This window comes from Lytechinus variegatus, chromosome 8 (genome assembly GCF_018143015.1).
Source record: "Lytechinus variegatus isolate NC3 chromosome 8, Lvar_3.0, whole genome shotgun sequence".
NCBI classification, from domain to species: Eukaryota; Metazoa; Echinodermata; class Echinoidea; order Temnopleuroida; family Toxopneustidae; genus Lytechinus; species Lytechinus variegatus.
The window spans coordinates 33310317-33329086 of NC_054747.1; the positions used below are offsets into that span (position 1 = coordinate 33310317).

General features: G+C 35.9%; 1 protein-coding gene across 1 annotated transcript in view; it reads right to left on the reverse strand.

Annotated features, from left to right (window-relative positions):
- The window catches only part of LOC121420394 (guanylate cyclase soluble subunit beta-2-like), a 48051-nt gene extending 33203 nt beyond the window's left edge, over window positions 1-14848 (reverse strand). Inside the window, exons 1-3 of the mRNA XM_041615005.1 lie at window positions 14087-14848; window positions 10296-10369; window positions 10020-10114 (exon numbers count right to left, since the gene is read on the reverse strand). Of these exons, the coding sequence (XP_041470939.1) occupies window positions 10020-10114; window positions 10296-10369; window positions 14087-14089 (172 nt within the window). The 5' untranslated portion in view covers window positions 14090-14848. The remainder of the gene's footprint in view (window positions 1-10019; window positions 10115-10295; window positions 10370-14086) is intronic.
- Window positions 14849-18770: the final 3922 nt, after the last annotated feature.

Genomic DNA, 18770 nt, shown 5'->3' on the forward strand with positions numbered 1-18770 from the left:
AGAGCAATAATGCTAGCGCGAAGCGCGAGGTGATTTTTTTTTATTATTGGAAAGAGACCTGAAAACAATTGAGCATTTTTTCATGATTATAGCTTGAGCGCAAAGCAAGAGCTGATGTCTTTCCGACTCCAGATTTGAAAAGCACCCTTCATCACCGACTGAATCGTATAAGTATGTATAAGTATATAACTGCACAGAAAATGCCAAAGAGAAGCGCGGGCTAGAGTTTTTCTGACCCGAAAAGTTTACATTTCAAATATTGCTTGCAACAGTGTTATGATACGAGTAGATTTAATTGGTGATGAACCAAGGCCGTACACAGAGAGGGCAGGGGCAAGTTGCCCCCCCCCCCGAAAAAAAAATGAAAAATTACATTTTATACTAAAAATTTTCGCAAAATTCACCAAAACTGTGCACGAAATTTTTAATTTTCACCACAGAAAACGCAAAAGCACCCAATGACAAGGTCGATCGCGTCGCTCCATCGCAGTCATTTTTTTTTTAGATTAACGCCTCCTTGTCCACCTCCCAATTTTTTGTTTGTGTGGCCATGTACTGAAATGAAAAAAAAGTTAATTTGTAGCACCTTTTTGAATAATGAACGAGATTGCTTTAATTGTACTCCACTGGAAATATTTGATTTGATTTTATTTTATTTACTTCTGCAATCACATCATTCGTATATTATACATTTTCCATAACATAACAAACATAGTATATTGAAAACTTTTTTGGCATGAATCATAACTAAGTGTACTAAATCATCATTACAAACAAAACTGATCTCATACCAAATTAGTTAACATTTACAATTTGCAGGAGAAGGATTGTCATCATAAGCAGATTGCTTGAAAAATGACAACCCCAGGTTAAAACTCATTGATTAATATAATACATTAATACAGCAGAATCGATATACAGTACATTTCATGAAAAACAGCAGTAATGTGATTTGAGCAATGAAGATGGAGATGATAAGGATGAAGATGATGGTGAAATGGTGAAGATGAAGGCGATGGAGAGGATGATGATGGTAATGATACTGATGATGTTTTAATGATGACACATCGACACAGAAATTTTACTTCAAATATTGTGATATCAACATAGATTTAACGTTTGCCTTAAATGAGTAAAGAGACGTGGATCTTTTTATAGATTCTGGTAGAGAGTTCCACAAATCAGGACCATGGTGTCTTATGAATCTCTGCGCAATAAGCAATTTGGGGTTGATTGAATGGAAATTAGAAGAGTTCCGCGTAAGGTATGAATGGATAGATGTGTTCATAGTATAAAAGTTGTGAAATGAAGGTGAAATATTGATTTTATGCAGCGCTTGAATTTGTTAACATGCCAAATATTTTGTTTTAAAGTGATAATGCTGGCAAGGAATTAAAACTGAAAATCAAGTTATATTTATTTATCATAAAAACTACTGAAGAAAGATTTTTTGTGCACTTTATGTACCCGTGGATAAGAAAGGTGGTCATTAAAGGAATGGGCCTTTCTGAAAAAATAGTATTGCTCAGAATTAATCGGTCCCATTTTGACAGATTGAAAAAATGTATTTTTTGCGTTTTCTTGTTAACTGTACTTATAAATGTGCAACATTTATTGAGGTAAACATTTTCATACACACTGATACATGTAAATCACAATTAAAAAAGCCATTTAACCTCATCCTATATAGAATACGCTGAAGAGCTTTCCATTCGGTATCGAACCAAAGCTTGATGTCCATTGTTTAATTACATTTTCTCTGGGGGTACTCAAAATTACACTGGCTTTCGGAAAACATAACATAACAAATATGTCCATCCTGTAATTATATTTCTCCTCCCCACAATAAAGTATTTTCATTGGTCAAAAGAATACGCGGTATATCTGAAATTGAATTAAGTATAAATATATCGAGAACACAATATTGATTTTTTTCTGCTTGGCATCCATCTTACTTAATTATATATTTTTTTTCCTTTCTTTAAATACAATTTTATAAGGACATATGTAGGGAGGAATGAAATACATATCAAATTAATTTTCCGTTGGCATTTCTGGTTATCATTATAGAGTCGGGCTACGATGTTTCTTTGCCCATTTTCCTTGCAATGAATGCATATCTAACCCGAATAGTTCCCTCATCTACTCCAGACAAACTTCTCAAAAATAAAATAAGATATAATTTCTCTAAAATGAAATTATCACATTGACAAGTCAAGCGTTAGTAATGTCTTTGCGAATTAGGAAATCGAGATCTTTGAACCGTATGACTTTTAAAATCAATTCTTTAAAAATGTAATTTCAAAATAGGTGTAATGTGAACTCATCTAAATTATTTTCTTGTGGAGAAAAAATTCGCCGACTTCTTACACAACTTATCGTTGTCGCTTTATGATGTTAACCCAAATATACCCTTTCTTACTGTAACTCCCATGCGTGTGACATCTAAGGATATCATTGCCATTAAGCAGAATCGATAAATTTATTTATAAATTTGATGTGGTTGGCGCTTTCTGAGAATGGATAAAAAGGAAAGTTTACCCTGACGAAAAGTTTGCTGTAAAAATAGCAAAAAAAAGTAATAAACAATATTGTTCATGGTTAGAGGAATATCGATCAAAGATTAAAAAAAGAATATTATAATATAATTTGTTTATTTTTTACATCATACAGAAATAAGTTCCCCATTTTGTTATGTAATAGTGCTTAAATCTAAATATTTTAGTGGTACGTGATGGCTTTTTTTTCTTTTTAGTAGTTGGTGTGAAGTGAAATAATTAATATACTAAAGATACAATAATAGCAATTGTCTGTTTTCTGAGAAAACGATATTTCATTTTTTTTACCATGCGAAATGTACAAAAGCTGTTCGCATTTGACGTTAGAATCAAATGCTTTAAATTGTAATGTAGCTCTTCATTTTACACCTTAAGCCCCCCGCCCAATAAAAATGAATGAATAAATTAAAGAATATATAAGAACAGAAAAAGAAATAAAAATCACATAAAACATAAAAGAGAGATAGAAATTATAGAAACATAAGTAATGAATGGTACTACACTCTCAAAACGATAGGGCAAAAGTGCCTAACTTTTAACAAACCATGGTCAACATAATGTTCACACATCTGCCCAAAATCTGATAATAAAGACTTTTAATTGGGTAATAAATTTGCTCAATTTGATAACAGTTGCCCAGAATATAATTTATATTTTTTATCAATATACATGTACATTATCCAACACAGTGGACAGCTTTATGTTGCCTAACATTTTAAGTGCGTAGGCATTAATCAGGTTTGAATAATGGAATGCACGAGTAAAAAGCTGCCGAAAAATGTAGTTTTATGCAAGGGGAACTTGAAGCAGTTTATGTTTTGGTCTTCGTCATTCACAATTTCATATCCATGATCCATTTCGGGATGAAATAAGACATTCTTTGCGATTATTCAGAGGTTTTCGTTGAATTTCTAACAAAATGTGGTTTCCTGCATTAAGTTCCCCCTATTGTTATTGGTCTCTGTACGCTCGGTATACTTAAAATACCAGGGTGTGTCGCTTTTCTCCATTGATGATGTTAACTAATATAGGGTTGGTTTATTAACGAAAAGAGGCCATGGCCTGTTATACAGTGCGTCCCAGAATAAACGAAACCGAGATTTAGCGATCATTTACCATAACATAATCATAAATAGAATAGACAAATGACCTACCAATTTAAAGCTTAGAATCTCCTCTTTCATCTGATATTACTTAAGTTATTTCTTATTCATGCATGAGTGAGCAAAAACAATTTGAAGAAAGGATACCAAACCTCATTTGGAGGGGGTATCCGGGTTTCAAAAAGAAAACAACATTTTTGCAAAGTTCAATATCTGCTCTTTAATTTGGTACCTCAATTACAGAAAATGGTCAAGAAATAAAAAGTTTTGGTCATTAAAATAAGGCTTGTATTTCCATAATTTCATGAGATAAATGTGTTTTCACCGGTTCCCACAGAAGCTTTCGCATGGTGAACAATAGATTTAATGCATGGCTGATCGTCAACAAAACGGAGTGTCGAGTGAGTTTGAAAGCCAGCCTGGAGAACTTCTTCATTTTATGAAATTATTGTGCAGGTTGATAGTTGATGGTGGTGTATAAGAGACTTGTTGTAATCGGGTGCGGATCCATTGATGATATGATGAACCAAAAGTAGAATTTTGAAAACTATGCGATCCTTTATGGGCAACCAATGGAGGTCTTTAAGAAAAGGAGTGATGTCATCGCGTTTATTTTACTTGGTTTTAGAATCTTTTAAATCGGCTGCTCACAAAGTTATCCAATACCTTTAATATTATGAGAAGCTTCAAATATCTAGTATTTGTTTACAATGTTCACTGTGCTTATTCTCGAATGCTTAAATGGTAACTAAAATAATCTAAGTTATTATTCCAAGATAATTTATGAATGATTCGAATATCAAAAGAATAAACTATGCATGTACTGTAAAAGATGTGTCACTATTGGCTTTCCATAGTTAAAACACACGACGTTGAGTCGTGTTTAGTCTAGCGTTTAATACAGGCATTTGAGGCCAGACTGCTTGATCCACTTTTTCCAGCCGAAGCTTGGCAATTATGCCTTTATTTTTTTCTAGATTGGTTTTTCATGCAAATGTCATTAAAGAAATTAATTCAAAAGAGGCATAAGTTGTGAAAATGATAGCAAATACCATTTCTATCTTTATTTAGTGCCTCCATCCGTCCATCACAGATACAGACATGACAGAGCGGGCAGTTGGTGAAAACAATGTAAGCAGTGTGACTAACGCTGACAACCTTCATTGTCATTATAATCCGTAGTACGTATATTTTTAAAGTTCTCACCACGTGAATTTTGACGACGTATACAAGGTCGTCATAATTATGTATTTTCTTTTAAGAATGACATGCGTTTGCGGATTAGTGTATAAGCTATTAGTATATTGACAGGCATGATGAAGACTGGACAATGGTAACTCATTCGGATTTTTACTGCAAGCTTTTAAGTCAGGACTGCGCATTTTCTATGACCTTGATCTGTCCTGTTTGAATGGAACAAATCTTCAGAAAGCGGAGAGCCAGGATGTTAAAGTATTTTCTTAGTTTTGAGGGCCAGTTTTGGTATTGTTTGACAGTAGTGCGACATGACATTTTATTTCTATTTTCGTCACCCTCTTTTTTCGTCACACCTGTTTATTCTACTAGTTACAGTAAGCATTTTCTTTTTACGAACATAATTATATTTATTTTGAATGAATAATATTAAAAAAACTATACCTTATGACCGCATATGTAATTTTTTTCCCCTTCAACTTAAATCGGAATTTTACCTGACAAAAAGTTGATTTCTAAAAATCGGAAAATTATACAAAAATATTAGAGAAAGTTTAGTGAAAATCTACTTATAAGTAAATGAGTTTTTAACTTTTAAAGTTGTTTTATTTGTGACTTTACAGACGATCAGCTGTCACTTTTGCCGTGAAATACAAATAAAAATGATTTTCTTTAAAGTGATGGATAGGCTATGCAATCAGACACATCTGTTTTATACCACTTTCTGTAAGAAAAATATTTTGTATTCATCGTGTTCGATTGATTTTTTTTAATCCATGAGTCGGTAGAGCGGAAAATTTGAAACTCGGTGATCAAGGTTCGATTCCCCCTTGATACGTTGGTGCGTTCGGTAAGACGATAATCCTCATTAACATGTCCCTCGGAGAGGACATTAAGTCGTCGGTCTCCGGGTTCCTTGCTTACAAGCATCCATGCTTCCTTTGCAGTCAGGTGAAAAAAAATTAACACCATATATCATTTACCATGATACATGGGGAAGCTGCTCCCATTTGAAGTTACAAATTAGAAACTTCATAGCCTTCCTATTCTTTGATGGATTTTTCTCAAAACAATCACTAATACTTATCTTAATTTTTTCAGCTATTATTAAAACCAGACCTTTCTCAAAATATACTTTCCATTGAATCTAGACGAAGCTGGTCTATTATGAACGTGTTATTCTGTTCTGCGTGGGTCTGGGTGCTATCTGATCTTAATGATCCATGCAAAACACACACAAAAAAGACAAATACATTTACAGTCGACATCGAAACATTTTTATTGGTACCGTAAAAAGCAGTCAACGAATAATTCAGGAGCCTCTGCATTTTCTTCCGTCATAGATCAATACTGGCAAATCTAGATAAATATTCAGTAATTAAGGCTCGGAAGTTTTGGTTTGCATTTCTCTTTTTACCTTGTGTTTTGCATACATGTGTAGCTTGTCTCAGTTTTTATTGCTCAATGCCTCAATTTCCGATACGACATGCCTTTGAGATCAAAATTCAAAGTTGACTTATTCAATTCAATTTTTTTATTTCATTTCCATTCAAAACATAATACAAAGTAATATAAAACAATACAAATCAAGTACAATTTAACAGAAGGGCATTCTTACTTCGTAAAACAAAAACATTATAATATAGAGCATAAATGGAAATGAGGGGGATCCACTAAAATGCAAAACTTGTAAAATTGTGAATCCCCCTTGGAAATGAAGAAATTATAGACGACTTACTATATGCGTACATGCATGTATTACAGGAAAGAAAAAGAGAAAAAAAAACAATATTGATGGAAACATAATTACTGAACAAATGCAAAGCTTTTCACACAAAGAGGTCTTCGTTGTACAGGATATGTTGCGCAAAACAGAAGAAAAAACAGAGAGAGGGGGTGACATAGGCTTTCTCTGGCCTGAAGAGTTAAAGGACAAGTCCACCCCAACAAAAACTTACTTTGAATACAAAGAGAAAAAATCAACAAGCATAATACTGAAAATGTCATCAAAATCGGATGTAAAATAAGAAAGTTATGACATTTCAAAGTTTCGCTTATTTTTAACAAAATAGTTATATGAACAAGCCAGTTACATCCAAATGAGAGAGTCGATGATGTCACTCAATCACTATTTCTTTTGTTTTTTATTGTTTGAATTATGAAATATCTTAATTTTTTCGTCATTGTCATGTGAAATGAAGGTTCATTCCTCCCTGAACACATGGAATTCTATTGTTTTAACATTTTGTGCTTCAGGCAAGGAGGTCCTAATTGTCAAATTCGTAAAAATTGAAATATTGTATAATTCAAACAATAAAAAACAAAAGATTTGGATGTAACTGGCTCGTTCATATAACTATTTTGTTAAAAATAAGCGAAACATTGAAATGTCATAACTTTCTTATTTTACATCCTATTTTGATGAAATTTTCAGCATTGTGAATGTCTGATTTTTCTCTATTGATTCAAATCAACATTTTTATGAGGAGGACTTGACATTTAAGGCTTGGAAGTTTTGGTTCGCATTTCTCCCTTTCCGTTGTGTTTTGCATACATGTGTAGCTTGTCTCTGTTTTTGTTGCCCAATGCCTCAATTTCCGATACTACAGGCCATTGAGATCAAAATTCAAAGTTGACATAGGCTATCTCTGGCTTGAAGACTTAAATAAACCTTACATATTTGAAAAAATAAATATTGCAGAATATGATACAAGGCCGAACGTGGTTAATCACATTTCAGAATGCAACTTTAAATTGGAGAGAGAAGGAGAGGGTGAACATAAAGAAGGAAATAAAAAGCGTACTGGTAGGGGAAGGTTTATTTGATTAATAAAGAAATATAAGGACTGACATTCTTGTAGGCTAAAAAGAGAAAACCGACCCAACGATTTCATTTCAAAATATAGTGTATGCATGTAGCTTCTACAAGTTATACTCCCCCTCATAATTTCCTTTCGCATGAAATCGTTAATATATCAACCAGAATTAGCTTTTGAATTCAAATAAGCTCAATAGCGAGCATTATCAAGTCCGGTATTTCTACACTCCCTCGACAATGCTTTAGGAACTAAGATGAATTTCCTTCGATCATATGTCAGATATACATCTCACCACGAATATACACCCGCCTGCCATGCCTGCCTTTGTTAGATTATTTGTCCACTAACGTCCATGTGGATGCCGATATCGTCGCTTTTATAGTCCATGATTTTTGACTTACTAATAAAGATAAAACTATGGGTAACTAAACAGAATATAAATTAGGCAAGAATAGTACCAAAAAATGCAAAGACGGGGAATATGCGCAATTGATGTTACTGCGTGATTTTTTTCTTCCGAAATTGAATTATTCTAACTGCATTTAAAAGAGTATAAAATAATTGTATAGTACAATATGAATTTGAAAGAAAATGCTGCTAGGATGAAAAAAATGCATATTCATTAAAGTGATTGTTTAACATTGGTTTGACTTTTAAAAAATCTGAGCTAGAAGGTCACACTTGTCACCTGTGTCTAGGATATGTTACAAAAATGAAGCCCAGAAAAAATTGCGTTCGAAAATAATTATTTAGTGCTTCAAAAATTGAAATATAAAGTGACCGGAAACACCATCTTAATTTCATCCCATACACTTATGTGTACTATTTAGGCGTCTACAAGACGCCTATTTACAAAATCGGGCTTTCCCTTGTAGTTTTAGCTTTTCATTCTCAATAATGGTTGTTTTTAGGGTTTATTAGTTCTAATACATGCACTGATACACAAGTTTCATCTTGGTTTGAGAATTTTTTAAATCGGCTGCTCACAAAGTTAAACAATACCTTTAAGCTATGTTCTCTTTATTATTATTATTCCCCATGTAGTTTTCTTATCATTGTTGTTATTATTATTATCAATACTATTATGATCATCATCACTCCATCATTATTATCATCGCCATATGAATCGGTGGAAAACTTGTAACATCGTTATACTTTTCGGTAATTATTATTAATATCATTATTTGTAGTAAGCAATTATTTCCAATATGAATTTCATCGTTATCACAACCATCAGTCTACATCCATTACCTTAATAACTCTATTCCTATACCTGCATAGGCCTATGTGGATTTTCTTTTTACTTTTGAATTTGATCAAAATGGAACCAAGAAGATAGTCGTTAATTGTAATTAAAGCTTCTAATCTTGTCAATTTTTTTTCTGGATAATTGATAGATGCGATGAATCTTTTACAAAAAAAATGAATATAAGATGTTTATATGCTAAACGTTCATGAATTTACAACATGAAAAAGATTTAAACTAAAAATTGGGAAATTAATTGATTGCTTGTAATGTATTTGCTGAAATCTAAAATAGGAAGGCAAGGGAAACCATGACCAAAAAGCATTGTATCGACTGAATCGGTTGTCGCGATCTATCGATGAATGTAAGTTGTATTTTTAGTATGAATTCTGTTTCACAATTCCTCGTTTTCCCTTCAGTATCAGTTAAATTAAACGACATATTGTTATTATCTCCATTAGTATTACTATTATAATCATTATCATTTGCAGTATTATAATTACTATTATGCTATGATGTGGAATTTGTGTTCTTCCGTAACGCAAAAGGGACAGTGACGTTAACATCGGAATGAAATTGATTCTATATTCTGGGAATTTCGAACAATGGGAAAGGACACAACCTTTTGCCATGATGTTTGATCTAAAAGTAATAGGTAGCGTTATATGATCACCAGGTTAACCATTATTGATCCTACATTTTTTTACACTACGTTCACTCGTCCAGACTAATCATGCTAATCTGTCTCATTGTTGAATTTGATATCGAATAAAGCTTTTATTGTTGTTGCGCTTAGCAATCAATAGGGTGATTTGTGAACAATATGCACGCTTACAAGAGTACCCATAATCTACATAACTTGTAAAAAGCCATCAAACTTGAAACAACAGTGGAACTATATTAAAACTCGACATAGAGCATGAAAAACGCATTCCAAAAAGAAACGATTATTTAAGAGGTAAAAAGAGACGGGTGGTGGAAGGGTGTGGTTTCTTAATTTGAAAGGGGGCAATGGAGTAAATAGGTGACATGAACTCAAACACGTAAGAGGGAGTCCAAGGGTGGAGGACCCATCAACATTTCCGGAAAGTTATCTTACCTAAAACCTCGGAAGCAGCTCCGACTATCTGATATGTGATTGAGTCAGGGTACATATCAAACTTGACAAAACGATCATCAACACCAGCTTTTATCCTTAGGAGAAACAACATGAAAATCGTGAAATTATTATAATCTTATTCTAACATAGACAAGTCAATACAATGAAGTAAAAACGAAGTACCGTTCGACTGATTTTATTGTATTACTTTCCTCTCTCTCTCATCGGCATGCTTGTATATTAGATTGAAAGAATAAACTGGAGGGGGGCACTTACCTGATTTTCTCCCACGTTTCATTTCCCCATTTCTCAGTGACGAGGTCTTTGATGCTAACATTCACGCTTCCGTACTGCAAGTAAATTAATTAAACATTTATTAATTTTCATTTTGAATTGTCAGAGTGTAAACACCGTATGGAAATATTATTCATTTCAGACTAAAAACTTGATATTTGGATAAGAGAACAATACACGAATATGCAGTCAATTTTGAAATTTAAAGTGCTAGGTATATAACAAAAATATCCCTGGTCGATATCAATTTCAAATGGCAGAAAGCATTCCATGGGGGTTTGCTGTTCCATGTGGTGCGCCGGTGTTACCCATTTGGAGCCGTCCGGCTTCTGTAGTTCAGTATCTACTATTTTTGTATATAGATAGAATAATTGCTTTTGATCACTTTCGTCTGCGAATTTTAAGTAAGTTATGGACAACAAAATATACTTTAAGCCAACATATTATAAAACAGGGCCCAGGAACGATTTTCTTTTCATTTGGGGTGGTGACATGGGCAGATATCTCTCCTTAAAGGCGGGAGGGAGAACAATTGATTTTTCCATTGATCTTTCACAAGGGCACAGCCCCCCCCCCCCCCCCACGCTACAGAAAACATCAGAATCACTTTGCAGATATTTTTTAAATCTCAATGTATAATACATCATAAAAGAAAAGAGCAATATCATCTGTCTGTGTAAAGACACATTTTGGAATTAACATTCATGGCATTTACCTTGATTATTACGTTTATGATAGCATTAACCAAGCATGAATCAGAAAAAAATCTTCCCCGCGACTCTTTGTTGACGTGAGCGCTCAGGTTGTTCCTGCTGTCTACGAAACTCTTGGATTTCACCTTTCCTTCCCTTGAGATGCCTCAATCCAGCCAAGGTATGGCTGACACCGGGTGCCAGAACTGCTCATCCGGTATGAAGATAGTTCGCCGCCTTGGATTACGTCAACGGGACCTCATCCCTGTCATGCGGACTGCCACTCAAGGGGGGCGTCAGGATTCTTAGGGTCGTTCTGTCTGGCACGACTGCCCGAGGATCTACAGGTCCGGACGAGACAGCTAACTTACGTCACAGACCCCGAAACAGAGCCGTGCCTGTACCACTCAGCTGGAGGGATGCAGTCAAGGCTTGGTTGGATCACGGTGTTCAGCTGGGTGTGCTTGAACCTACCTGTTTGTGAGCCTCTCACTTGGTGCCATAGGATGGTTGTGTGTGCCAAGAAGAATAGCAAACCGAGGAATGTCGACTTCCATGCCCTGTAATGCTCATGCCATCCGCGAGACACACTACACCCAATCCCCTTTTCTCCAAGCGAGGTCAGTTCCACACGGCAAAAAGAATACAGTCTGTGATGATTGGAATGGCTACCACAGTGTACCTATCTGCCAGGTAAATCGCCATCTTACGACAGCCATCACACCCTAGGGCAAATACCGCTACAAAACCGTGCCTATGAGGATACATCACTTTTGGTGAGGGCTACACCAGGCGATAAGATGAGATTGTATCAGCCATCCCATGAAAGACAAAATGTGTTGATGACGTCCTACTCTGGGCTGACACATTAGCTGGAAGCTTCTTCTGAGCATTCGAGTTGCTGGGCATCTGTCGTAAGAAGGAGAACATCATCAACTCTACCAAATTCACACTTGACGCAGATGTCGATTTCGCAGGCTTCGAAACCACTACTGACTGTGTTCGCCCATGCCAGAAATACTTGCAGGTGATCCTTGATTTCCCAGCACCATCTAAACAACACCGATGTGCGGTCATAGTTCGGGCTTGTCAACCACGTCTCGTAGGCTTTCAGCATGACAGAGGAGATGTTACCATTTCGTCAACTCCTGAAGAACAGTATGCCATTCGTCTGGACAACTGCCCTCTGCGTGCCTCTAAAGAGTCCAGGGCCGTCACTGCGGGCGTGATCGAAGATCGCGTAAGGATATTTGACCCCAGCAAGCCCACCTGCCTTACAACGGACTGGACTAAGGCTGGCATTCGCTTGTGGCTTCTGCAGTAGCACTGAACTTGCGATGGCACTATTTCCTTCTGCTGTGTCACAGGTTGGAAGGTAACACTTGTTGGGAGTCGGTTTACTCATGATGCTGATTCCCGCTACGCTCATCTGAAAGGCGAAGCACTAGCTGCAGTACCAGACGCTCTTGACAAGGCACAGTACTTCGTCTCGGGATGAGAGGATCTCACCATTGCCGTTGACAACAAGCCGCTAATCATATTTTCAGGGATAGGACCTTAGAGGAAATCCCTAAACCCCGCTTGCAGAATCTTGAGGAGAAGCAGACACTGCGATACAAGTTCAGAATGTTCCATGTCCCTGACGTCCGTCATTGAGCTCCAGATTGCCTCCCTCGCTGCCCTACAGGCAGTGCAGAGAAATTGTACCTCCCAGATGACGTAGCCGTGGCTGGTGTCATGCCGCTGTCCTTCTTGCACTCACTGACGCTTCGGACCGTGGACCCTTACACTGATTCTGTGGAAGTCTGCACACTATACTCTACCATGTGTGCAATTGACTCGATTCACCTCTAATCATTTACATAGGATAGAGTATATGTTCTGCGACAACGAGTGATGACAACATGCGGGCCCTCCTTGAGCGCTTCGAGTCCGACTTGCCTGTACAACGCCATGCGCTTCCCACCCAATGCGTGAATAGTTCCAGCTTTCTTTCTTCGGTTGATGGACTTATCCTCTACAAGTCTCAAATTAACCCAAAATGACCCCCAAGATAATTGGGGATAAAAATGTATGTAGTTGCACATCATGAAAATAAGACTCGTAGACATGATATATCTAGATGTGTTTGCAATAATAGCTTTACCCAAGATGACTTCGATACTTCACCAAACATATTGTTATTATTGCTCTTAAAATTATGGAAAGCACGTTTCTTTATATGAAAAAAATAATACATCAAAATCATTAATAACAAAAAAAAGTCGTAAAAATTGTTTTAAGGAAAGTGTGCATTGTATTATATAAAGCAAGCCGAATGGTATAAGGCGCCAGACTATACATGGAAAGTCCGGTGTTGAGTCCCCGGCCGCGGCACCTTCGTCCGTGAGCAGGGCATTTAATCGGGAAGGCTCGTTTATCCTGCATTCAAATGAATGAAAATGCTTTACGCATTCTTAGTAAGTAGGTGTTTTAAATGAAGACATAAATATAGCAAATAGAAGACTGAAGTCACTACATCCTACACTACTCGTAAAACTCTTGCCTTATTTCTTATCTTGTGTCTTAGTATATTAATTTTGTGCTTGGTACTGATGGTAATGGTGCTGATATTTGAAAAAAAAACCGATGAGAATGGTGAGAATGTATGCGATGTGATGACATTAAAAAACGATGGTGTTTGGAATAGTTGTGATAATGCTGAAATGACGCTGATAACGGTGTTGATGCCTGGTTTAAAGGATATCGCCTGATGCGTGAAAAGTAAAGACCAGTTCTTAGGGTAAAGGTGAAGTCAAATCATTATTTAAATTGAATTTATGTCATTAGAATTAATTTAACGACTGTTACATTAGTGTTAAGGTTTAACCCAATCATTAGAAAACAATCCTCTGTCCAGTTATCTCGTTCAAATTAAAAATCAAACAACCAAATAAACTTCTTTGTTTAATGTTCGGCTATCCCTTTAAAAACAATGTATTTTCCTTGTAAAATTGTACCTTTCGTTCTCAATAATCGTTTATTCTCAACAAAAAATAAGATTTGTTCATGGCACTTAGAAAAAATAAAATGTCAACTTACCATAGCCGGCACTTCGATTTCAGGTCTTTTCTTGAAGAAATTAAAAGTGACGAACAGCAATATATTTTCAACTTTCGGCCAGAGAGCAACTGATGAAGTAAACTTTGAATGAAGGGTTGAAAGCTATCTGACTTTCTCCCGATTGCATTATGAGCGAACGCACAGGATAATGGCATTGGGCACAAAGCGTGTGTCGTCATGGTTACTGATGTACGTATCAACAGGGTAGATGCAAAGTATATAAAGAGAAAAATAAGTCGAGAGGATGCAAAAAGAGTACTCTTGTGAACTAATCATCCGCAATGATTGCTTGAGACATCACCCACGAATTATTCAATTATCAATTATCAACTTGATGTTGTATAACCATAGGGAATTAGACTAGGGAGAAAGGGAACTTGTTATTACCAATTTTGATCCGGTGTGGGAATGATCAAGTCGTAAGCATAATTATAATGATACTAATAGATAGGGCTACCCAATGCCACATTCCAATTAACGCTCTAAAAACATGAAGGTGACAATTTGCAAAGTCCCTAACTAACTATCAACAAGTGAGTCGTAATGTTAATGCGAAACATCAGCACTATCTAGCACCACCCCAGGTCATTGTATACTCAAATCTAGTTCTGGTTCTGTTTCTAATAATAACGGCAAATAATAATGATGGTGATGATAATGATGATATATTAATTTGTATAGCGCAATACCTATGTACATAATATTCTACTGCGCTGTAATAAAGAAATTAGAAAAGTACAAACATGTATAGGAATTAATTGCAAAAGTAGGTTTGTTTGAACGTGTCTACTAATTGTGAAGATCTAAGTACATACGACAAACCTTTCCATAATTTTGGAGTTTCGCAGGCGAAAGCACGATCTCCAAAAGTTATCTATTCTCACGCGTGAGGATGAGAAGGAGCAAATTATCACAAGGACTGCCTAGGTAGTGAGTGTGTCTGAACTTTTCTTAGTAAAAGCTCAGAAATAAAGATGGCGGCTTGTAAACAACTAAAATAATCTTGAAAGATATTCGTTGGCGAACTGGAAGCAAAGGGCAGATCTTTAAAGATAAGGGTGATTGCTTGTAAATCTAGGTTGACTAGAATTCAGCCGTGCACACGTCTAATATACTAACTTAAGACGCTCGATTCAGAGACCTTTCTGTCCCCATGGTCCCATTGAATGCAACATTATGAGCTGTGCATTGGTTTGAAATAATGTAGGGCCGTTTGCATAGCACACTTTTTCAATATATACTGCGACATTTTGTGCGTTTGTTTTGGGGTTTATGGTTACCATGCAACAAAGCAAACAATCTTTCCCTCAAATTCAGTTTCCCTATACCACGAATACAAATCACGATCTTAAATAATTGATGTATACGCTGTATCTTCTAAAGTTATCTTACGCGTGTTGAAATTCGTTTCCTTGGTCAGACTCCATACTCGACATGCTCTAGATAAATTGCTATTGGATAATATTCATCAGCCATTCAGGGGACGGAGTTCGCATGAAATCCTTGATTGGTTATGGTTATGCATGCAGATAGATTTATGATTTATGCACCATAAGGATCATTATTAGTCATGTTAGTGGGGGGGGGGGGGATTCCATAACCTACGGGTCAGTAGCTTAATAAGTCCACAACTTTTAGCGAGCCAAACTTGTGCTCATACATGTACTTTTATGTTACGAAGGAAAGAACTAAAGGAATATGAAACCTTTGCAACAAGAAAGCTTGTGCGAAAACAGATTAATCAATGAAACAGATCAACGAAAATATGATTAAAAATGAATAAATAATAGGAAAAGTATATTTGAAGTTTAGATCATTATTGTAATATTGATCACCCCATTGGCAATGCTACAAAGATGTGTGATGTCACGTGTGAACAACTGTGTCGTTACTTTTATATATATATATTCAACTTAAACTGCCTCTTTTATTACATTTATCAGTAGAGCATGTGGGCATGTAATGCAAATTTCCAAAGAATATAATGTTTAACCGCACGAAAGAGCAAAACAAAGAGGCGTTTTGGTGGCATTGTATAGTTCATCAAAGGGAAATATATTCACATGTGGCATCGCACATCCTTGTCGCATTGCCAATGAGAGGATCGCATTATGCTCACAACTTTGTCATTATTTGTCCGATTTTATCAAATTTTCTTTGGTCTTATTGTTGGATTTTTCATTTTCCATACATGCTCACACTTGTTCCAAACGTTTTATTACCCTTAAATAGCAGAGACTTCATTTATATATATATACATGTATATAACATACATTCGTTTATATTTGTGTCTGTTTCCATTTCAAAAAGAAATATAAGCGAGATTCATTGCTTATTGATATACACATAATACAATAACATAATAATGATCGAGGGGTCCCTTAAGAAATTAGATTCCTCTTGGCGGTGACAAACAAATAATGATTATTGCAAAAAAAATGAATAAGGCCAACGGTAAGACATACAGTCTATATTAACAGAGGCATTTTATGTTCATCATCTAGAACAAATTGTATATGTATTCCATTTAAACAAAATGCAGTCAGTATTCCCCTGTAGCTTGTGGGTAAGATTTGGAAGAAGCCTACATAATACGCAGTTGGTGTCGATGTAGATCATGAACATATTCAAAGTGTATACATATGACTAGCGACACGTAATCATGGTAACAGCAGGGGCCGCCGAACGGTTTTTAAAATGGGGGGGGGGGCGGACCATGCGAAAAATTACAATAAATATGGTATTTTTTTTTGCATTCTGTACACAGTTTTGGAAATACGTGAGGGAGGGGGCTGAAGCCCAACTCCCCCCCACCCACACACACACTCACAATAATTTTTCCAAAGAACTGAGCGAGTTTAGCACTTCCGGTGGTCTTGGAATCAGGATGTCCTTATTTGTCAAATGAAGAATAATACATATGCAAGCGATAAACAATTGCAGTCTGACAACTATTTCATAATTTGCTTGTAATTATCATTTCAATGATAAAAGAGTCATTACTTACTAAGACTTTCTAGGCCAGAAAGAATGGGCGGCATGACTCCAATGGAAGTTTGCCGACCTTCACTGTGTAATTGTTAATAATGATAACTATTTTTATTAATTATGGTGATTAACCCTATTCATTGGCGTCGCAGTGAGGTCGCTTAGATAATTACCTATTGGCTATTTTATAAGTGATGGACGAAATATTATCGGCTCGTTGGTTGAGAACATGGGACAGCTGAACTCTAGCCTTAATACAGTTTGCTATAGGAAGTACTTTTTGTAGTGAGCTAGAACTGCAATAACAGCTTAAAAATTTGTATTTATCTTGGGCGAATCCACCTTCTGACAAAAAATGAAAGACATGTAAATTGACTAAACAGGCCAAACAAAGCATCCGTACTTTTTTTGTTGACTTTAATTTTTTTTTATTTCTTCTATTCTTGGCTGTATGAGGCAGTAGGGAAGAAGGCTGTTTCCCCAAGCTCCTTGGTTTCCCCCATCGATTTCGAAAATTTACATCTTTACTGAACATTTTCACCGTATTCTGTTTCAATTTATGTTGCGCACAAGAACTTTGCTCTTTTGCTTTCGATTTTCTTCAAAAAAGTTAAAAGCCCCCCCCCCAACAAATATGCGTACGGCCAAGCGTATAGTATCAAACATTTAATATAATTCAGGCGTAAGCTCAGATAAACTAATTTGATTTTGTAGTTCATGCTTGCTGAAGTTAAAGAAGCAAACGTTATCATGTCAGCAAAGATGGTCTTCGAGACTTATTTTAGTTCACTTGAGCACCGAAAGCAAGAATATTGATCGAAGCATGCAAATCAATATCGCTTAAATATTCCTTCTCCCTGAAGAAGGTGTTTAAGTTTCCAAATATAAACGCATACAGGTGGAAAAAGAAAAAAAAATAGAAAAAGTGGACAATTTGTTAATGTTTACAATTTGTAGCAGATCCATCGTTGCTGGCATAATTGTATTATTAAATCACAAATTTAACATGGCCATAATGGTTGGGTTTCTTTTCAAAATATGTATATTAATAGCATTTGAAAAGATGTCAACTTTTTCACGCCTCGCTCCACGCTGTTCCATCAAGTCCATGGTGTTTCCTTTCAACTGAGCTTGCTCACTGACCATACTGACCATCGTTGAAACTAGGTTACGAAAATCTCCATCCCCTCTCTCCCATCCTCTCTATCAAACAATCTCTCTATCAATCTTTCTCTCTATTTGTTCTATGCAGCAATCCCTTTTCTAGCTTTCCAACTTGTTTCTCTTCCATGTCTTGTTAAACCACCTTCATTGTCGAATATTTTACGAAGAATACAAGTGGGAAAGTGTGTTTGGGTGTGTGTATATTTTCAATGAAGAGAGAGGGAGATATAAAGACAGAGAGGAAGAGAGAGTGGTAGGGGAGAAGACAGTTGAACACAAGTTCACCCTGGGGATTAGTGTGTGGGGGAAAAATGAGAAAATATAAGTTCCATGTTTTTTTAATGGAAAATAATGAATACAAATATTTTCTTACGGAAGGAGGTATGGAATTATGTTCCTGTTGATATAGCCTCCACCATGTCCACCTTAATTGCATCGCTTTTATTTTGTAATCACATTTTGAGAATTTGTACAGCATTACATTATGCAGGAGCTGCTCGTCTCAGACGTC